The 20,619-nt window shown below is 41.7% G+C and overlaps 1 protein-coding gene across 1 annotated transcript in view; it reads right to left on the bottom strand.

Annotated features, from left to right (window-relative positions):
• Window positions 1-17,831, bottom strand: part of PGM5 (phosphoglucomutase 5) — a 74,181-nt gene extending 56,350 nt beyond the window's left edge. Inside the window, exons 1-5 of the mRNA XM_085043851.1 lie at window positions 17,416-17,831; window positions 10,718-10,880; window positions 8,010-8,156; window positions 3,036-3,161; window positions 305-495 (exon numbers count right to left, since the gene is read on the bottom strand). Of these exons, the coding sequence (XP_084899977.1) occupies window positions 305-495; window positions 3,036-3,161; window positions 8,010-8,156; window positions 10,718-10,880; window positions 17,416-17,676 (888 nt within the window). The 5' untranslated portion in view covers window positions 17,677-17,831. The remainder of the gene's footprint in view (window positions 1-304; window positions 496-3,035; window positions 3,162-8,009; window positions 8,157-10,717; window positions 10,881-17,415) is intronic.
• Window positions 17,832-20,619: the final 2,788 nt, after the last annotated feature.

The raw sequence follows: 20,619 nt of genomic DNA, 5'->3' as shown, positions 1-20,619 counted from the left end.
TATGCTGTCTGTTCCTAACCAGGGGAAAAATTGTTAGACAGTACAAGACAAAGCCAGCCTGATTATTTAAATAATTCTCATTCTGCCTTCAAATCGTGCTTGATTTGCAGTCCTCTGCAGAGACAAATGCAACGTATATGTCTGATCTATGGGCTGCAGATGTTACCATCAGTTCCTGAAAGGAATACCACTTTCAGCTTCAATGGGTTACTAAAAGGCAAATAAATTATACTTACATGTCCCATATCTGACCTCAGACAAAACAACAGCTATCTTGAACCTCAAGACAGATCTAAATACTTACTCCATCAGCATCAAAAGCAGCTCCAAATCCATACTCGCCACCTTTCATAGCCTCCAGCAAGGCAGTTGCATATGTTAAATTTGGATCAGGAGGCTGCCCACCAAAATCCTCCAGAGGAACACAGTTTATGGCAGAATTTGCAGGAGCTCCCAATTCATCACACAAGATTCTTCTCACATAAGGTCCCATAACTGTGAAAACAGAAATCTGCCATGCAATCACCAAAACGTATGCCTGACGTTCCAACTTTTCACAGCGCTGTGGAGATTTGATCCAAAACATGCTTTCAGCAATTCTATACATCTGTCCTTGCAACAATCCCCAAACTATTATTTCACAGAGCACTGATTGTGCTCACAGTAAACAATTAGTAAGTATGAAAATAATCAATTCAGTATGAAAATCACAGTTCCCCGCTACTGGAAGTGAAAAAGTAACCACTGAATGGTGAAAGATGCAGGGGGTTTTTACCCATTATTAAGTAAAGAACTTATCATATGCATAAAGGAGTTTTTCTCACTAGAATAAAAATAAAACGCAATTCTATGTGTCTAAGTAACACATAATAGCAAGGAAACTGAACAGTAGGGGAATGCAAATGGGAAATACAACTACCTTAACATTCCAATTAATGTGAAAATTGCAATAGATTTGTCCACCAAAGAATCTTACTACATTTTAGCTGCTACCATGCAGATAATAAATTAAAACTTTCTCAAAACTAATTCCAAAATACTTCTTTATTTTGCTAAAGATATGGCAACTAAGACCCCATGCTGTTATAGATCATAATTACAAGCATTTGGTGACTACACAGCCACTACCTGAGCACTCTGCATCCCTGACGCAGGTGTGAACAGATCAGTCAGAGGTAAAAAATGCAGGAGTGACTGCTCTCTCTTTCTCCTACATTACTGCCACATCTTGCTAATTGGAGCAGCTGTGACCTGAGGTAAAGCTATGTGAGAAGCTTCTTTTCATGAAAACGTAGATGTTGACTCCGTAAAATGTGCCATTATTCAGGTTCTTATCCAAAGCAGACTCCTGGCAGATTACTCTTGTTTTCTGTCAATGTTAAACTACCAGCGTGCACTAGCATAAAAATATATTCCAGAGGTGCAGAGCTAAAATAAATTTCAGAAGACAGTCTGTCAACACACAAATGTGGTCCTCTGTAATGTTCATTATATTGTGGCTAGTGGCTCACTTTCGGTTAATATGTCTCATCCAGAAAGTCTTTTGATCAGGTGCCATCAAGAGAAGGGCAAACCCCAACTATTTTTGATAGATTGCTCCAATGGCTATTCACTGTTATGCATAAACATTTGAGCAACATTGCAATACAAATTTGCCTGGAGTCAACTTCTCTCTCTACGGATTTCTTTTGGTAATTTTCAGAATAGAAGACTGAAAAGTATTTTTTCTGCAGAAAAAAAAAAACCAAAAAACTACTTTCTTTGTTGTACAAAGAAATATTGTTGTATACACCTAATCTTCTTGTACTTTTTAATATAGTATGGATATCTCTCCACCAAGATGCAAGGCCATAAAGCAAATTATCTATCACCTTGTAAATAAAGTAAGCAAACTCAATCCTTTAAAATGTTTATGTGATGCATGCAGTTTATCCAACCCTGAAACAGACCGTGCATCTTTTTGACAACATGCAAAAATTCTTAACACTCAGTAACAGAGCTGGACATGAGAGCTCTGTAAGGTATTTTGGCAACATTCTCTCCAGTACTGTAACCGACAAGAGGCAGTGCATTCCTCACTGCTCCCTCTGCATTGCTCAAGAACACTAATCTGCCATTCTGACGCAGCCTGGCAAAACTGGGTGTTCGCACTGATTGGATGCAGACTATAATCCTTGGCCACAGAGGATATAATCCTTGGCCACACCATACTAGATGAAATGCTTTACAGAAGTTTTCTAAGTCTATCCAGCTCCCTTATTGGTCTGTTTTTGTAATCCCATTAAAGAATGAAACCTGGTTTGTCTGATGGAATCTGTTTTCCTTAAGAATATTGAACAGTCTTACTCACATTCCTGTACTTCGGCTCATTATCTGTAGAAATCTTTATTTATATTTTCATAATGTAGCCTAAAACAGATCTCATCCTGATCTGTGCTTTCCCAAGTGACACAGCTTGTATTTTTTAATATCAGCACACCATTGGTCCCCTTGCTGTATTCCGTGACACTTTCAGCTTATTCACAGTACACTGAAATTTGTTCATTTTTAACATTAATGAGAAAAAGGTCTCAGCAAACTCCTTAATTTATTTACTCAGACTTAGTAGTCTTAACTTAACTTAAGTTAAACTTAACTAGTTTAATACCATTTAGAATTTCCTCTTAGTGGAGACTGCCTTGTAACCTTCTCAGTCACTGGACACTGCAATATACTTCATAACCTTGTCATGGCAAGCTTACCTCATCTTGCTTGCTTCCAAATGCAGAAAGAAAAATTTTATTGGACACATATGCCTTTACTTATTTGTCAAGTAAGATAAACCTCTTTGCCTAGTAAGAGATCTAACCCATTGTTAAGATTGCCTTTGTTGGAAGCATAAGGTTTAAATCCTTTCTTATCACCTGTAACTTTACATAAAACTCTGACTTTTATATGCTGTACCATTACTAGGAAACCATTGCAGTGTACAACTTCTATTGGGAAATTATTTCAGTGTACCTACAATTCTGTCCCATTAGCACTTAAGTTCATACCTCCATTCATGGCATCAATCCTTATTTTGATCTGATTGGGTCCGGTCAGCAAATTTCTGATAGCATTGAAGTCAAAAATACTTCGAAGGAGATTGAGGTAGATTTCCACAGAATCCACAATTTCCACTAGAAAAATCATACAGAAAAAAAGTGACTACAGTTCGCACAAGCAAAGTTATCTCTTCCAGCTCTCTTCACCCAACTCAACTAAAGTCAGAGCACACAACCCCTGCATGACACAGCTTTGCTTTGAAGCCAACAGGGGAAAAGTCGAAGGCTCTCACTGCCTCCAGTGTGGCTACCATCGAGCTTTAAGCCTTGAAAAGGTCAACAGTTTTGCTTGCTAAAAGACTGCAGAGATAATATAAGCTGACAGTTCCTATTTCACTGAAGATATTAAGGAGCATACATTGTATTGAAGCAAACTTTTTATATATCATTCACTCAACCCCGAAAAACTTTGCAAGCTAAATAGCTTTATTCTCAGAGGATGAAGACGTCTGTGACAAGTTGACACCAGAGGTTCTATTCTTCTGTCCGACAGCAGTATTTATCTGCATCATTCCACCAAGAGAGACATAAAGCCTACTCTGCTAAATTATGGCACCTGGAATACCTGTGTTTAGTTTGTTGCAGATGGACAATAAACCATCATTTCACATGATAGATCTCACTGATTTAGAAAAGTAAGGCTCAGACACAACATCTGTTTTTTTGCTGAGGCCTTGATAACTTGAAATATAAGTCCATAAAAGCAGAGCACTACAATTTTTCTAGTTCTTTTGGATGTAAAACATGGAACAAAAATGAATTAATGAAAGTAAGTGTCATAATGAAAGCAGTTACCAAACAACTGTCAAAAGCCATGCTTCTCAGTCATCTTGGAATGAATTACTTTTCCTGATTAAATGAAAAATCAGATGTTACAAATGTGTTTTCACCTGGTTAAATGAGTATCTTGAAAAAATTTACTTATAAATTAAATTATTACTTAGAATCTCATCCCATTTTGCTCAGAAACACTGACCTCAGACTAATGGTCTTCTTTAGAGTAACATGAAAATGACACAGACGTTTTTTGAGCCTGAGAAAAACACTTAGAATAGATGGCGACAACATGCTTGAAGAAACAAAAAACAGTTCTCAAGGTTGAAAAATAATTTGTAAAACCTATTTGGAAAAGAGTCAATTCTACAGTATATGTTGAAAGTCTCAAACATTCACTAAGATTATATTATTTCATATCTTCTATGCCCTGCTCCTAACAGCATTTTAGTAGGTTCTAAGCTTTACACACATGAACAAATGTGGCAACTCCAGTGGAGCTGCTCACACATATGAAAATAAAGTACATGCAGGATTAAAGTCTAAAAATTATTTAACTCCTGCCAAACCCAACCTCAGTTGTTTCAACACCTCTGTAGTCTTGATTCACAGGAGTTAGTACATACAACTGAAAAAAGCAGAAGTTTTAAATACATCAGATAGTATCTTAAATTACTTTTTTAAGTATTCATTCTTTCTGCACTTTCAATCTGCATTTAAATCTGTGTAAACTGTATTTATTCATGCACTTACAAGCCAATTACATTGTTTCAGTAGCATTCCCTGGGAGCTCTACTCTCCCAGGTTGATATGTTCTTGGAAGATGTGATTGGCAAATTTATTTTAGAAAAAAATACAGAAAAATTGCAATTATTTGTATGGACTTTTATACATATATGGGGAGAAGGGGTGTCTCATTTTCACTTAGAAAAATACCATTTCGAGAGATTCAAAAGTTTGAAAAACAAAATTTAATATTGTAGCAATTCTATGATTCCAGAGTGGTGCTTGAATTCTCTTTAGTTTTTGTTTGCCTAAAAAAGCCAAACTTTGGCTTTTTTTTTTTTTTAATTCTTTGCAATAAAATAAAATTTTTAAAAACAGCAAATCCATAATTTAAGGGCTTTTTTTAATGAAAAACTTTATCTCTCAAAATCTAAATTGTCTTGAAATATGAAGTTTGTGTGGAAAACAAAATGGCATTAATTCTAGGGCATCAGGAATGCAGAAAAGTTCTTGAGGCCACACAGAGTTTTACCATATTTGAAATGCATGAAATATACACGGAATTTGAAATACATGTCAGGATGCCTTAAATTTGTTTTGACTCCTTCAAGAAAACAGCTGTGTTATATAATTTTAGATCCAGTGTAACCATAAAAGTATTCACATGCTTAAAATAAAACATGTGTTAAGCAATCCCTTTACATTTGGAGTCATTGGATGTATAGCGCCTTACAAATTCCACAACTTTTCAGGAAGTGTGAGTAAAGAATGAATAAACTGAGAATCTCACTTACTCTTCTGTCAATTAGACATCAATAAGCAAATCATTCTTACTCCAAAAAGGTTTGTGTTCAGTGTTTAACTACTAGCAAGCAGAACATAAATCTGGTAGAGATATTTGGCCAAAAGATGAGACCTGACCCACTTAAAAGTCTGTAACTCAGATTCCTTAAGTGCAAAACAAACCCAACACTTACCTATAAACACACACAGCACTGGACACAAGCAAAAGGAGTTGGAAACCATGGTGCAATTAGAAAACTATGACCTGATTGCTATCACAGAAACATGGTGATAGCATACATAACTGGAGCCCTGCAATTGAGGGCTACAAGCTTTTCAGAAGAGACAGGCAGGGAAGGAGGGGTGAGGGTGTTGTGTTCAATGTTAAAGAAGAGGCAGATTGTGAAGAGCTGCCTCTGACAAACACCCACAAACAGACTGAGACCCTGTGGATGGAAATCAAGAAGCAGACCAACAAAGATCACTTCGTGGTTGAGGTCTGCTACAGGCCGCATGACATGGGGAGTCTGTTGATGAGATCTTTTATTAAAAAAACCAAAAACAAACCTACCTCCATTGGCAACCTCAAACTTCACTGCAATCTCTCCTCCAGCCTTCCTGGGTCTGTGGCTAGCTGTTAGAATAATTCCAGCAGCTGCTTTGATCTTTCAGATGATACATGACAGACCAATGTCATCTACCTAGCCTGCTTTAAGGTCTTTGACACAGTCCTGCATGGCATCTTATCTCCAAATTGGAGAGACACGGATTTGATGGATTGACTATTCAATGGATAAGGAGTTTGCTGGATGGACTCAGCCAGAGTGTTGTAGTTAGTGGTTCTGTGTCCAGGTGGAGGCTGGTGAGGAGTGAGTTCCCTCAGGGCTCTGTCTTAGGACCAGTGGATGCTCCTTAGTACCTTCATCACTGACATCCGCAGTGACATCGAGTGCACCCTCATCAGGTTTCCAGCAGACATGAAGTTGAGAGGTGGAGTTGACACAAGAGAAGGAAGGGAGACCACTCAGAGGGACCCCGACAAGCTTGAAAAGCAGATCCATGAGAACCTCATGAGGTTCCACAAGTCCAAGCACAAAGTGCTGTACCTGGGTCATGGCAATGCCAGATAGAGGTACAAACCGGGAGAAGAACTCACTAGGAGCAGCCTTACAGAGAAGGACTTGGGGGTTCTTGAGAATGAAAATCTGGACATAAGTTGGCAGAGTGTGCTCACAGCCCAGAAAGCCAAACATGTCCTGGGCTGCATCCAAAGCAGCATGGGCAGCAGGGCCAGGGAGGGGATTCTGCCCCTCTGCTCTGCTCTGGTGAGACCCACCTGCAGCACTGCAGCCAGCTCTGAGGTTTTCAGTACCAGAAAAACATGGACTTGCTAGAGCAGGTCCAAGATAGGGCCACAAAGATGATCAGAGGGATGGAGAACCTCTCCTGTGAGGACAGGCTGAGAGAAGTGGGGTTGCTCAGCCTGCAGAAAAGGCTCTAAAGAGCCTTCCAGGACCTAAAAGAGGGCTTATACAAAGACTTTCAAAACAGGCAAGTAGTGGTAGCACAAGGAGGAAGGGTTTTAAATAGGAGATTCAGATTAGATATTAGGAAGAAATTCTTCGCTGTGAGGGTGGTGAGGCACTGGGACAGGTTGCCCAGAGAAGCTGTGTCTGCTGTTGCGGTGGCCCTGGTGCAGTTAAGCACCTCGGGTTCAGGGTGCCATGGCAAAGCCCCTGAGGAGTCATGGATTTGAGTAAGCTCCGTGGTCACGGTGACCTGAGAAAACACTCCCATGGACCTTTGCCACCAGATTAGTTAATATGCACCAGCACACTTGACAATTGGCCCCGCTTCTCTCCCCTCCCCTATTCCATATAAGGTTTTGTTCTAGAAGTTTCTCCTTTGTTCTCCAGTTAAGTTGTTAGCCATTGGTTCTTTTGCATTTTGTACCCTCCCCCTCTGTGCCCCCATTGGACCAACCCTGTGTCAGTCATCGGTTCCATGTACCCCATTGGTCATCTCGAGTTTCGCTTCCCCTTTTCTGTTACCTTAAAAGCTGCTGCACAGCACAGAGCAGTGCCATTTTGAGCACCCGTACCTGCTGTCCTGAGCTCCCTGCCTGACCCTCAATAAACCCCTCTTTGACCCAGCTCAGAATTGCCTACGTTTCTTGCTTTCACCGTCCGATCTCCGACCTCCGCAGCTCCCGCGGGAGTGTAGCTTTTCCCATCTCTCCACCCACCGCCCCGAAGGGCGAGCTGCCGCTGCCTGGGGAAAGCCTCGCAGTCTGGTCACCCCGATTCCGAACCGAGTCAATGGGTCCCAGAGTCCCAGAGACCCAACAGTCTGCCCTGTTCCTGGAAGTGTTCAAGGCCAGGCCGGATGGAGCTCTGGGCAGTCTGGTCTAATGAAAGGTCTCCCAGCACATGACACCAGGGCTGGAACAAGATGTAAGGTACCTTGCACCAAAAACCATTCCACAATTCCATACTGCCTTTTGTTTTGATAACTTTTAGTAAGGCATCTTGAAAAACTGAAGTTCTGCTTATATAATCACCCATTATAATTCTGCTGCAATACTATTATTTAGACTCAATAGACTAGTGTTTTAGCATGCATAAAAGCACACACTGATACCTCGGAAAGGTTTGAATTTGTTCTCCAGATCAAATTCTTGTCTTCCTAGGCGTGATAAATCAATTCTGAGATCAGGACAAATTGCATATTCCTCCAAAGTTTTGCTGATTTGATAGATTTTTTCTGAAACCATGTCTGGAGCAGGTCCTGTAAGAGAAAATAATGTGGTGGGTAATTTCTTCTAAATGAAGGTTCCCTATTTTAAAAGTGAGTGCTAGAGTAAACATTTTCCTGAATATATTTGAGTTATTATGGAATAAATTTTAAAAAAGGCAGTATAGTAAATAATGTCTGCTCTTTCACTACAACACAGGCTTAAGACATTAAAAAAAAAAAGACATGGAATTACAATGCGTTACTCACAACATGTTGATTCACATAGAGTATTTAAATCAATTATTATCCAGGGGCAGGGAGGATGAGGTAACCACAGTCATTTGTTTGGGCTTATTGGTCAAAGACTGCCTTTTTTCTACTCTGCATGGAATCTCAACCTAGCTATTAAAATGCCTTTTCTTCAGCAGCACTTTCTGGTGTTTCATAGGACTTTGTGCAAACCTGTGAAGATCAGATAGCTTGGTGCTTTGCATTAAGTTTAAAAAAATATTATTTTTAGAAGTCTTACCAGTTTGACAGTGGTGCTGTACTGCAGTTTCATTCCACTACCTGAATGAAATTTATCTTCATTGGAATTCAAAATACCTTAATTGCTCAACAATTAGCAATTATGACCTGGATCAGTTATGTCATTCAGAAACAGAAAACACATCTCATTTGTGAATTGCTTTCATTGACAAAGCCTGAAAAATGGCTTTATTTTCCAAGATTTACTGTCAACCAAATAGAAGTTGCAGACTTGACGCGAAAATTACTAGATGAACTATGCCATATGCAGTGCAAAGGTTGAGTCAGAGCTGCAATGAAGTCCTTTCTGGCTTATCTGACTCTTCATATCTTATATTAAAGCTACACTTTCTCTCTAAAAATTATTTCCTTTATTACCTTATATGTGTTCTATCTCCTAACCCAAAATGTCTTTGAAGGCTTTTTCAGTGTGAACTTCCCATTCCTCTAGCAATGCTGCAGTGCATTGCCACATAAATTAGTATCTTCTATCTCAGATGCAGTGTACCAGATGGTCCAAACCAATTCAATAAAAACCAGACAAATAACTCTTCATTTAGTTTAGAAAATGACTTTTTACTCATCTAATCCAAACCTATCCAAAGGGTGAGGACATCATTAGCTCCAGATTATTTTTGATAGATGGATGTATTGTCTACTGGTATTTCCAGCTAAGGAGATACCACAGATACATTCTCTTCTACAGCTATAGAAACAAACCACTTCTGCTTGACCTGGATCTGCAAAACAGACTGAGCAAGAATACAGAGCAACAATAACCTTCCCTAGGCACTTGCTGCTGTGCCTAACCACTGTCTTAGTTCAAAAGCCTTGCTTAATACTTAACCCACGTTTTCTTAGCTGGAACTTAAACCAACTACATTTCATTATGGCTCTGCTGATTAACATAAGTTATTGAACCTTGTAACCTGTGTTTGAGGAGTGTTTCATATATAAAGCTTAATAGCCTTTTTTTAATTCTCTTTAAAAGGGCAAAGCACACTAGAAAGACTGCCCCAACAACCGTTACCCATTTATCAAGCAGATTTTAGATGCACATTGTGTTTCAAAGTTTATAGAGTGCTAATGCATCTAATGGTTTGGCTCTCGTATATGTGTGCTGTCACCCTGGCTTTCTCACTGGCTGACCTTACACAGTCCCTTTAATCTCTCTGGGATTCAAGCCTATTCTGTTTATAAAATCACACTCATCTAACCATGCACACTTTTTAATTGAGCAAGGGACAAGGGAGAAAGCACCCCCTTCTCAAGCTCTCCCACGTTCAAAATGGGGAAGGAAACATTTTTAAAGCACTTTCAGCTCATTTTTTTCAGACGAAAAGCACTGTACATGTGTGTTGCACTGTACACGTGCAAGGTGTCAGCAACCATAACCATAATGTTTTATGAGTGTACACATATCTATAATGTAAAAGACACAGAATGTGTAACATACCTACACAGGTTAGTTGTCAATTTTGGAAAACAAAACAATGGCTAGATAAACAAATTCCATTATTCACTGGTGGAATTACAGTGGTAAAATGGTACAACTCTCTATCCGAATAAGACCAGGTACTTCCTGGGTAAACAAGAAGTGCTTTCTTCCACACAAGACAATGAGTTATACTGCTTACAGCATTTCTGAAATTACACGCTTTAAAGTAAATGCCAAGACAAGCAACACAGAAATATGAGGAAAACAGAGCTCCCTCACAGGCATCTTTATAAAAGGATCAGAATGGTTACGGTGATCTGGAAGACTATGTAAAATACTGTAAACACAGATAGGCAAGCCTGTTGTTTATAGAAATCTTACAGCAACCCCAAGGGTTTCAGTGAACATAATGCTTATTTTTCAAACCCATATAGGCAAATACACTTCAGTTATTAAAAAAAAAAAAAAAAGAAAGAAAATAAAAAAGAAAAAAAAAAAGAAGATAATGGAGATATGCCTATGTTCTTCACAGTTTTAACAGAGTAAATGAAAAACACATAGTTAAAGACAGGTAGTTATCCTTGTAAGGATATTTCCAGCACACCAAGATGCAACTTTGTATCATGTGTTTTAAAAAAACCCATACCTCCATTGGCAACTTCAAACTTGACTCCAAATTCTCCTCCAGGTCCCCCAGGACTGTGGCTAGCTGTTAGAATAATTCCACCAGCTGCTTTGATCTTTCGGATGATACATGAAACAGCAGGAGTGGATAGGATACCATTCTGTCCAATAACCAATCTGCCAATCTGCATGGATAAAAAAGCCAAAGTACTCTGAATAGAACCAAATTTTTGAAAACTAATGCATAAAAACGCACACATATGGGCATATATGTACAGGACAGGTAAAGTCTTGGAATGGAACATATTCTTTTGCAGAGAAATATACATACAGGAGCTGGTTGCATGCTAATCTGGAGCACTGAAGACAAAAAAATACTGTATCCTGGCACATTGAACCCCAGCAGCCTCGATATGACACTAAAGCAAGAGCACAGGAATGACAGGGATTTGCAAAGCTCCCAAGCATAGCACTAAGCTACCATCCTGCTATCAAAACCTCCCAGGTAACCCCACAAGCCAGCAAATCCCCTCAGTTATCAGTATAGTTTAGGGCTGACTGTGTGGATGCACTTTGCAGGGCTGAGGCTTTAGCAGAAATTGAACAGAAAGAGAATTGCCTTTCACAGAGCAGTCTTTCCATGCAATCACAAGTATTACTACACACTATGACCTGCAGTCTTTTGCAGTCCCACTTCTATTGCCAAGACACCCTTGGATGTCCAGCCCCACAGAAAGCACTGCTCTGCCCTCAGCCATCAGTGACTCCTTGGCTATTCCAAAGGAACAGGGTGTGTTTCCCAGGGCACAGCTGAGCAGGGGAAGTTCCCACCATTCTTAAAATAAAAGAAACCCTTTCAGGTGGTGTTATTAAACACTGACTCAATGTGTTTGGTATTATGTGCAGCTCCACTGCAAGGTTCCAATTTCAAAACCTTGCCTTCATCCCCTACACAGATACTACAGTATCAGCTTAACATAAATAATCTAGGAGCCAACAAGAAATGTATTTACAAAGAAATACAGAAGAGTTCCAATTTCTGGGAAACAGGAAGACGCAAAAAACAAGGGGAGAAGGGGAGCTTAAGTGTTACAGATGAGACCTGAAGCAGCTGCCTATGGAGCTTAAAAGGATATTGCCAAAGTCTGGAGTTTCTTAGTAAAATCAATATAAAAAAAATCAAATAAACCCCCCTCACCACCACCACTACTAAGTAGTAGTTTGGGAAGAGGCAGGGCAGGCAGGCGAGGCAGAGGGAGAAGCAGAACACAATCCTTCCCATTCCCCATCTAAAAACAGACTGGGAGTTGAACTTCAGATTTCATTCTCTGGTTTGAAGGAGATTTGATAGCATTACAGTTTGTGCGGCAAAGCAACAGCACAGGAAGTGTCACTACCTGCCTCCCGTCCATACAAAGCTGTTCCTTCATATACAGACCTTCTTCTGGCCACTCATGTGAGGGCCTCAATGGTTACTCAGAAGTGCATTACTTAGGAAGCAGAGGATTAAAAGATTATTTATTCAGCCTGGTTTTGTGAACTATCTTAATTTTAAAAATTCAGATTGCAAAGAAATTACCAGCTTCTACCATAAGCATAAGTTACTTTTTGATAACTCTCACCAATCACAAACTATGTCTAGCCATTTCTCTTTCACTGTGAATCACAGGATCTGCTTTCAAATTCTAAAAAATGTGCAGAAGATGCACTCTTCTGAGATTTCTACCTCAAGCTCTGATGAAAGAATGACTGTTTGTCTACCTGCATCTCTTTTCAGAGTTTTTGCAGGTAATTTTGAAGCCTATGGAATGTTGCTAGAAAACAGGAGTACTAAAAGTTAAGAAACAAACAGAAAATTATTATGGAAAGAAAAACATTACTAAAAAAACCCTGAAATTGTTTGTTTTGAATATTGTCACTCCCTTTTTTTAAACTATGAAGCATGTAGAAAGCTAGAGCAATGACTAATCTTCCAAATACAGCTGTCAGAAATGGGTGCCAGCTCTTAAAATGGTATTGTGTATGGGTAAACAAAAGGAATATGATAGCGGTAACATTTTACAAAATGCTTGAAAACAACCACACTGTATCTACCTGGAGGTAATCAACTATAAATACATTTAAACTTGCATGCAGGCTTACCATGAGCATGTTTGCAGTATTTCTAAATCTAAACTAGTGAGTTTTAGTTTTTGTCATCGTGCACAACGATGTTTTTTAAAAATTTTTAAAAATTTTAAAATTTAGTAGAATACTTAAATTATTCAGAACAAACAAATTACCTAGCAATGTCTCTACACCATATTTTATTTCTTCCCATTTACCAGATGCACAAATCATTTTTTCCATTTTTCTGGATGCCAAATGTTAATATAAACATGAGTAATTTGATTTGCCTTTAGCATTTGTCACAAGGTTATTATTTCTATACAACTTAAAAATACTATTTATTATGCTACTTTCTATACTGTATAAATGCTGCAATATTTAGTATTCTAAATTAAGGATCTTGCAAATCAAATTACATAAATGATACATTGGTATTTTATTTGCAGTGACTACTATAGAGTTCCACCTTATATTAAGGTCATCAGTGCTTCTACAAAACTCCCTGAGGACAGTGCAGACCTTAGAGATGTAAATGTGCTATCCATCTTCCTTTGCTTTCTTCATTTGGGTGGCAGAAATGCATAAGGTCATCTTCTCTTTGCTCAGAATCTCCCAATTTTGAACAAATACTAAGCCGGCATTTCATTAATTCTTTAATTAATTTAATTAGTATGCAATTTTACAGACTTCTTGCAATCTGGGTTAAAACAGTAACCAAACTGTACCCACATACTGACCCACAATTAAAGTTCCAGTAACATCATTCTGAAAATCTTGGACAGTTTCACAGCATGGAAAGACTATCTTTGGAATTCAAAAACTTGCATGGCTACAAGCTCACAGGCATGTAGCGTCTCTTCTAATACTGTGTCTCTACGCCACATTCTATTTTGTCACTGTACTTTTAGTAGCAACAGCAGACAAAGATCCTCGGCAAACAGTTACAGCTGAAAGAATAAAGTACCCTAACAAGTTCTTTACAAGAACACTTTTATGCAATATTACTGCTTGCAGCTGTGCATTTGCAGACGATTCAGCTGATTACCATGGAGTCATTTAATGCTTTTTTTAATTATTTTTCTCAGTAATCTCTCATATGCCTCAGTCAATTATACTTGAGAAAACAAAAAGCAAGCAGATCACATCCTGAACAACTTGGAGCTGTGCCTTCCTATCTTTTACTATAGTATCCTAAAGATGACTGAACACAACACTCAGTGTAGAACCAAATAACTATCACACAGACCCAGGGAGGGTAAGATTTGCATGGAAGGTTTCACACTGAAGACAACTGGAAACTCAGCTCTTTGCCATCTCCAACTTCTACAGCATTACCAGCAATACTCTGCAATCTCTCTAGCATGTTGTTGTGACTTCCCATGTTCAGTGTAAGATCATTAGTTCCTAATCTGTCACTGAGCCTCACAAATAACAGCTTCTCATTTAAAACCATCCTAAACTTTCCATCAGAAATTAGACACCCCATCCAGTTGGTGGGTCTAATGGAATATTTGCATCTAATTCACAGAGAAACTGCATCGCAACTGCTGGAGCCTTTTACCTTTGTTCTTCCAGACACCAAGGCTGACAGACACTACTACTGGCAGGACACAGGCAAAAAGGGAAATAGAGCCTCACATACTCTCCTACCACTCCACTTTGTCAAACTGCTTATTGCAACCTAGAACAGTACAGGACCTCTGTCTGGCCTTCCTCACGCTGTCCCACCTTCCCATGACATGCAGTCCCTTACCCAAATGTGTCTGCTACAGCCCCCACTGTGTACCCCATCAAAGGGGGACCCTGGTTAGCCACCCCTGGCTCTGACCAGGAGCTGGCAGAGCATATGCTGCTTGCAGCTGCAGAGCAGGAGCCAGCCTGTGGCTGCTGTCCCCAGGGAAGGCTGTGCAGGCTGCACTGTGGTGTGTGTACCTGCAGCCCCCAGCTGGTCAGCAGCACTGAAGATGAGTAGAAGGCAGGCCAAGCACTGGCAGCTCACTGAGCAGGGGACCTCATCTCATTCCTTGAACTGGAGCCTATGCCAGCCGTGTTAGCACAGGGGGAATGTGGGATGAGTCACCAAGTTACAACAAGAGGAACCTAGCAACTCTAAAGGGCAATCCATCTACAGTTGATAATAGAAAATCACTTTTATTTTTGTACTCAGCAGGCACAACTAACCATGACACTCGGTATGTGTCTTCCAGGAAGGAGATTAAAGTTCAGTTTATCAGCACTGCATGGCTATTCCTCTCCTGGCACTCAGTGCAGCTGAACATTTTCAATGCACCTTCAAGGCTTCCCCACATTTCATCTGATCCAGCCTACATCAGTTCACTTCTTTCTGTGTGATACTGGCTACATGCTTTCTCAGACAATAACCTCATCCGAAGGGAAAGATCTTTGCACTCATGAGTCTTCAATTTCTCTCCCCCTACTTACATGGTACAGCACTAAACAATGCTATTAAGGAGATTTAAATATTTTCGCAGCAGGTGTATTTTAACAGCCAAAAATATAAAACATACAAATAGTACTAAGCAAATATGAAATTCATGCATATACTTTGTGCTTGAGAGAAAGAGAGGTGAGGATGAGCAGGGTGAAAACATTAGAGAGGGAACACAGCATTAGAACATGGAAATGGGAAGCCTTTTCAGTGTCAGTAGCTCCCTACCAGCTGGGCTGCTGAATTTCTGAGGACTGTGTCATTAGTAAGATTATCATGCATGAATTCAGGTATTTGTGGGAACTCTGAGAAGAAAAGTTTGGGGGTTGACTTCAGAAAACTCTCAGGAGAAGCTGTGTTTCTAAGAAACTTGCAGTAACTTAAGAAAGGGGAAGCATTATTATAGCAAGGTGCCAGAAATATGTCAAACTGGAAATCTCCTGAGGTCAGAAAGATAGTCAAGCAAGATGGAGAACATGACAGAAGCAGCAAGAAGGAGGCAGGCTGACAGGAAAATTAGTCAGCATAACTTGGCTGAAAAGCCCCTGCTCTTCTAAACCCTAGATTTCTTGTCTTCTTCAGCACCTCAGTCCTTGTGGTCACCCTGCACTGTAACCCATTCTTGTAGCTCCTACCAGCATGCAAGGACAGACAAGGACCTCAGCCCCAGCAGAGCAGTTCTTGCTGCTGGGCTCTTGCTTTAGCTGTTGCTGCACTTTATCCCACCTGTTCAACAGGTACAATTCCATCAGTGAGACTATCTCCCCTGAGCTACATGGGCAATGGGGCTAGGGAGCAGCACTACTCCAGGCCCTATCCCACCCCCTTGCAACTCCCCACACATGAGCCCATGTGTCCCTCTGCCTTACAGTCACTCCCTGCATGCTCCCTTCCCTGACAGTGCTGATGGAACCACTGTGCTAAGCTCACCACTGTCCCCACTGTCTGCCCCAGAGCCCCCCACAGCCTGGTCCACATAAACCCTGGCCTCTACCAAGTCCCTGTGTGAACAGTGATTTTGCACCAGGTAGAGAGTATGTAACACAGTCTCTCTGAAATCTCAGGCATCACTCAGCATCTGCATGATACTATCAGCATGTTGAGAACGTGCTTTAGAAGTAAATTTAAAATACTCACTATTCACAAAAGACTGGCTAGTCTATATAGCTTGTATGTGACAACAAACCAGCAGGGAAAATTCAAACACACATGGAGACTGATTTCATAACTGAAAGACCTTTTGAAAGGACTGCATTTGAAGTATTGGGCTTTTGAAAAAAATTCCCTGCAAAAAGAAACCCTATAGAATGGTATCAGTACCTTTTGCCAAATCTGGAGGATCAATCTAGGTATCATAACAAGAGACAGCAGCTTCAACTCTGCTTTGAAATAAGAACTTCAAGTCTACATTATCTGGTGTCTTCAGCTTTCTGCACACACCCATCCACACACCAGTGTACATGCATCTAGCAGAAGATGTAAGTTTTCTTCCCAAGTTCTTTCCTACTTTCAAAACTGCACAAGAAAAGTTCGTATCACATCTGACCAGAGATTTCTGCCACTCCTGTATTCCTACATTTTATAATTTGTTAGCAAGTGACCAGTATGAAAGAACTATTATTTTCCTACGATGTGGGTAAAATACTGAATTCCTCTTCCTTCAACAGTACCATTTTCCAGGAATATTTTTAAAATATCCTGAGCGCCAGATGCATGTCTGATACCTTTGTTTCCCGCCCACTTATTTTTAACTCTGCAACATTTTCTCCTGCAGAGTGAACTCTGTGTTTCAGCTCCCATGCCTTCCTCCTTCTAAAATAAGATGTGAAACAGCACGGCGCGGCTGGCAGTCTCTTGAGATTGTCACCATCCCCACCGCCACATCCCGACGGATCCATCACCTCGCCCAGGCGCAGCGGCACAGCCGGGGACACGCACGAAGCCGCACGTGTGGGCTGCTCGGGCACCTGACGCGCACGGCGCGGAATCACAGCCGCACGCCGAGCTCCCCCGGGCTTTATCCGCGCCCGGAGCGCCGTCCGGGTGATGACATTGGAAGGGTCTGCCCCGCGCTTCCCGCGGGAGCGCCGGCAGAGCGCGGGCACAGCGCGGGTCCCGCTGCCACGGACGGGGAGCAGGGGGAGGGCGAGGGGGCCGCTTACCCCGTTGGCCGCGGCCATCTGAACGACGATCTCGATGGCCGTCTTGCTGAAGTACCTGCCGTCGCTGCCCACCACCATGGTGCAGCCCTGCCGGTCGCGGAGGTCGACGGAGGAGAGGAGGCTCTGCACGAAGTTGGGCAGGTAGTTGCGCTGGCTCTCGAAGAGCGCCGTGGGCCGCCGCAGGCCCCCTCCGCCCGTGGGGCGCTGGTCCTCGTAGGGCGCCGTCTGCACGGTGAGCACGGGGATGGGGGTCCGCTCCATGGCGGCTGCCGCCCGCCCGCCCGCCTGCGGCTCCGCTGGCCAGCGCCGGCCCTGCCGCAGAGTGCCGGGGCGGCGGTGGGAGCCCAGAGGCGTTCCCCGGGCGGGGCCGGGCTCGCTCGGCCCCCGGCGGCCCCCGGCCGGAGCCCGGCGTCGCGGGGGAGCCGGGGCGGGAGCGGGGTGCGCGCCGCCCCTTCCCCGCCCGCCCCGCCGGGGGCCCCGCCGGCGCCTCACCGCCCGCCAAGGCGCCCGCGGCTCGCCAGCCCTCTGCCATCAGCATGCGGCGGCTCCGGCCAAAAATAACCCTGGAAAGCGAAGCCGAGAGCCGCGGGCTCCTGCCAGGGATGTAACTGGAGGCAGCGAGGAGCGGGCGAGCCAGCGCCGCACACTTGCTCGGGGGGATCACGGTCTGTCAGCGCCGCGCCCCGCTGCAGCACCTCCGCCGGGAGCAGCAGCACACGGAGCGGAGAATCCCGGCTGCAGTGAGGCCGGACGATGGTTCTGTCCCAGGCGAGGAAACGGGGGAGCAGGCAATTAAAGAACGAGCAAAGGGAATCTATTTTTTTTTCTGACTGCATTGCTTAAAAGCAGGTTTTTTATGTAGTAATTAAAGAGGGGCTTGCTAACTGATGGTGCTGGTTCCTCTCCAGTCTCACTCTCTGTAAAGCGAAGCAACTCTGAAGGTGTTTTTTCCTATGACAAACTATGGCATTTCACACAGATGTGTGACATTGACATAGGCTCATTCTGCTTAAATGAAATGCAGAGGTGGTGGCACTAGTGATTGCAAAGATGCCTGACATTTCCCAGTGTGAAGGGTATAAAGGCTGTGTTTATAGATGCCTGTGACTGTCAAGCATCAGCTGAAATTTTCCATCCAAATGCTCTTTTCACACTGGGCCCACACAGCACTTTTGCCAGGACAACTCTGTTGGTAGGAGAGTTGGAAAAAGTAATCACGTAACCACGATGTCATTCTTGTCCTTAGGAAATCCCTGATGTAGAGTTTTATCTGAGCAGGCAAAAATAGTTTTGTAATGCATTTTTCTGGTTTCTATGAAGGAGTCTGCTCATGCACCACTCAGAAGCCCAGTGGAATGTCATGGCTCAACAAAGCAGTATGTTAACAGCGTAACAGGGGGTGGCCAGGCAAACATGGGGTAAAATGCTTTTGTTTTTAGAGAGGCTTAGAGTTCATTAAGTAGTTCATTCAGTGGTTCATTAGGAGTTGGTGAGAGTCACCTGATGAATGGTAACCGGAGGAGCTCAGTCATGGTTTAGAGCCCTGCTTCTGCAGACTCTTTAGTAGTTCATAGCAGATAGAGTGTGACAGTTTACAATAAAATTGTCTGCTACACGTCCATCCCTTTGGCAGGGACGGCTGCTGTCACAGTAGAACACTATACATGCTACAGTAGGCAAGGCCCAACAGGTTAGTTTAAACAAAGTAATCCACTTAAGCAGATACAAGAATTCTAGCTCTGTTGGCAGAGCACCTCTGTGGTGGGCCATACACTGTAGGAGAGGGCCAGCACAAATACAGGGCAGCAATAACCTTTTCTCATGTTAGACCTGCTAGCCTGTAGTCATGATTGTGGCTTTCTGTACTGATTCAGAATGCATTTTAAACAACAAAAGGAAAAAAATCTGCCCTGTGGAAATGCCAGTTCTCATATGTAAACAAGGCATAGTTATAAATGAGGTAACTGTACGTTAAATAATGCTGGGCATTGCCAGCAATGGAACCATGACATATAGTGTGCATTAGTGAAAGCTGAAATAAAATCAGGTAACTGCTATCTACCCAAAAAGGAACCAGCAACAAAGATGGAAAGTATTAGAAAGAACAGATTATAAGATCCAAACAAAGGAAAACACATGACCAAAGTAAGAAAAAAGGTGATAATCTTTGAAATGAAGAATTGACTGCATTTTTCGTATGGATAGAGGAAATGTGTTCAGTATTTGGAAGAAAATATATCAATTTCAATCAATTTTAAAAACTCTTCAAACATTCCCATAATGTACATTTTAGAAGGACAATCAGTGACAATTTTCCAGAATTGCTTGTCTCCACTCATATCATTTAGGTACAATAATGAAAAAGTGTGTTTTATGGTCTTTTTAAGCATCACCTTGACAAAGGCACTGCCTGAAGCGTAATGGGTTGTAATGAGCACTGTAAATTTTGTAGTTCACACTCAAGCTCTGCTTTAAGTAAGTCCAACCAAAAGTTTATGTGACCCCTCTTTTATTGTGATTCTTGTAATACTTTCCAAAACTCAGTATTGTAAAGCCATGCTGTTTCAGGGGGACCTCAGTTTTGTTTTAAAAACTAAATTACCAGACTTCACAGTAGCAGTGCAAAGCATTGATAGTATAGGGCTCAAATGTTTCTAAAATCGTGGTAGCTAAAGTTGGCCTTGGGAATGGGAGTGGGCATTGTCTTTACTGCACTGTCTTTGCTAAATCATGTGCACCTACACCTGCGTACCTACCTGTATAAGTAGATGATGAAGTTGAATGCAATGACTGCTTATGATTGCTTAGTAAATATTGGGAATGGTCTTCGCTAAATCATGTGAACTTGCACCTGTGTACCCACCTGTATAATAGATCAGAAATATTGTAGGAAGAGGGGGCTTAAAGTCATGCTTGATGAAAACAATGTACACTCAATAGGACAATATCAGGGTAATGATTAACATATGATTATACAACAGTTATGTAAAGAAAGGGTATAAAATGTGTCCATCTCGAATCCACGTTGGAGTCAGATTTGGGTTTGTCTGTACCCCTGATTCCCAGAGCTCTTCAATAAAAGAGCCTGCATATAATCATCCAGTGGTTATGTGTTTCCACGCTAACAGCATGAGAAAGTTAATGTAGACAGTCTGAACATTTTAGTACAAAAGCTGAAGAAAATGAACAATTTTTTTACTTTTC

The sequence above is a fragment of the Lichenostomus cassidix genome, chromosome Z, assembly GCF_008360975.1.
Source record: "Lichenostomus cassidix isolate B80296 chromosome Z, HeHo_3.0, whole genome shotgun sequence".
In the NCBI taxonomy this organism is placed as follows: domain Eukaryota; kingdom Metazoa; phylum Chordata; class Aves; order Passeriformes; family Meliphagidae; genus Lichenostomus; species Lichenostomus cassidix.
This window is presented reverse-complemented; position numbering and strand designations above follow the sequence as displayed.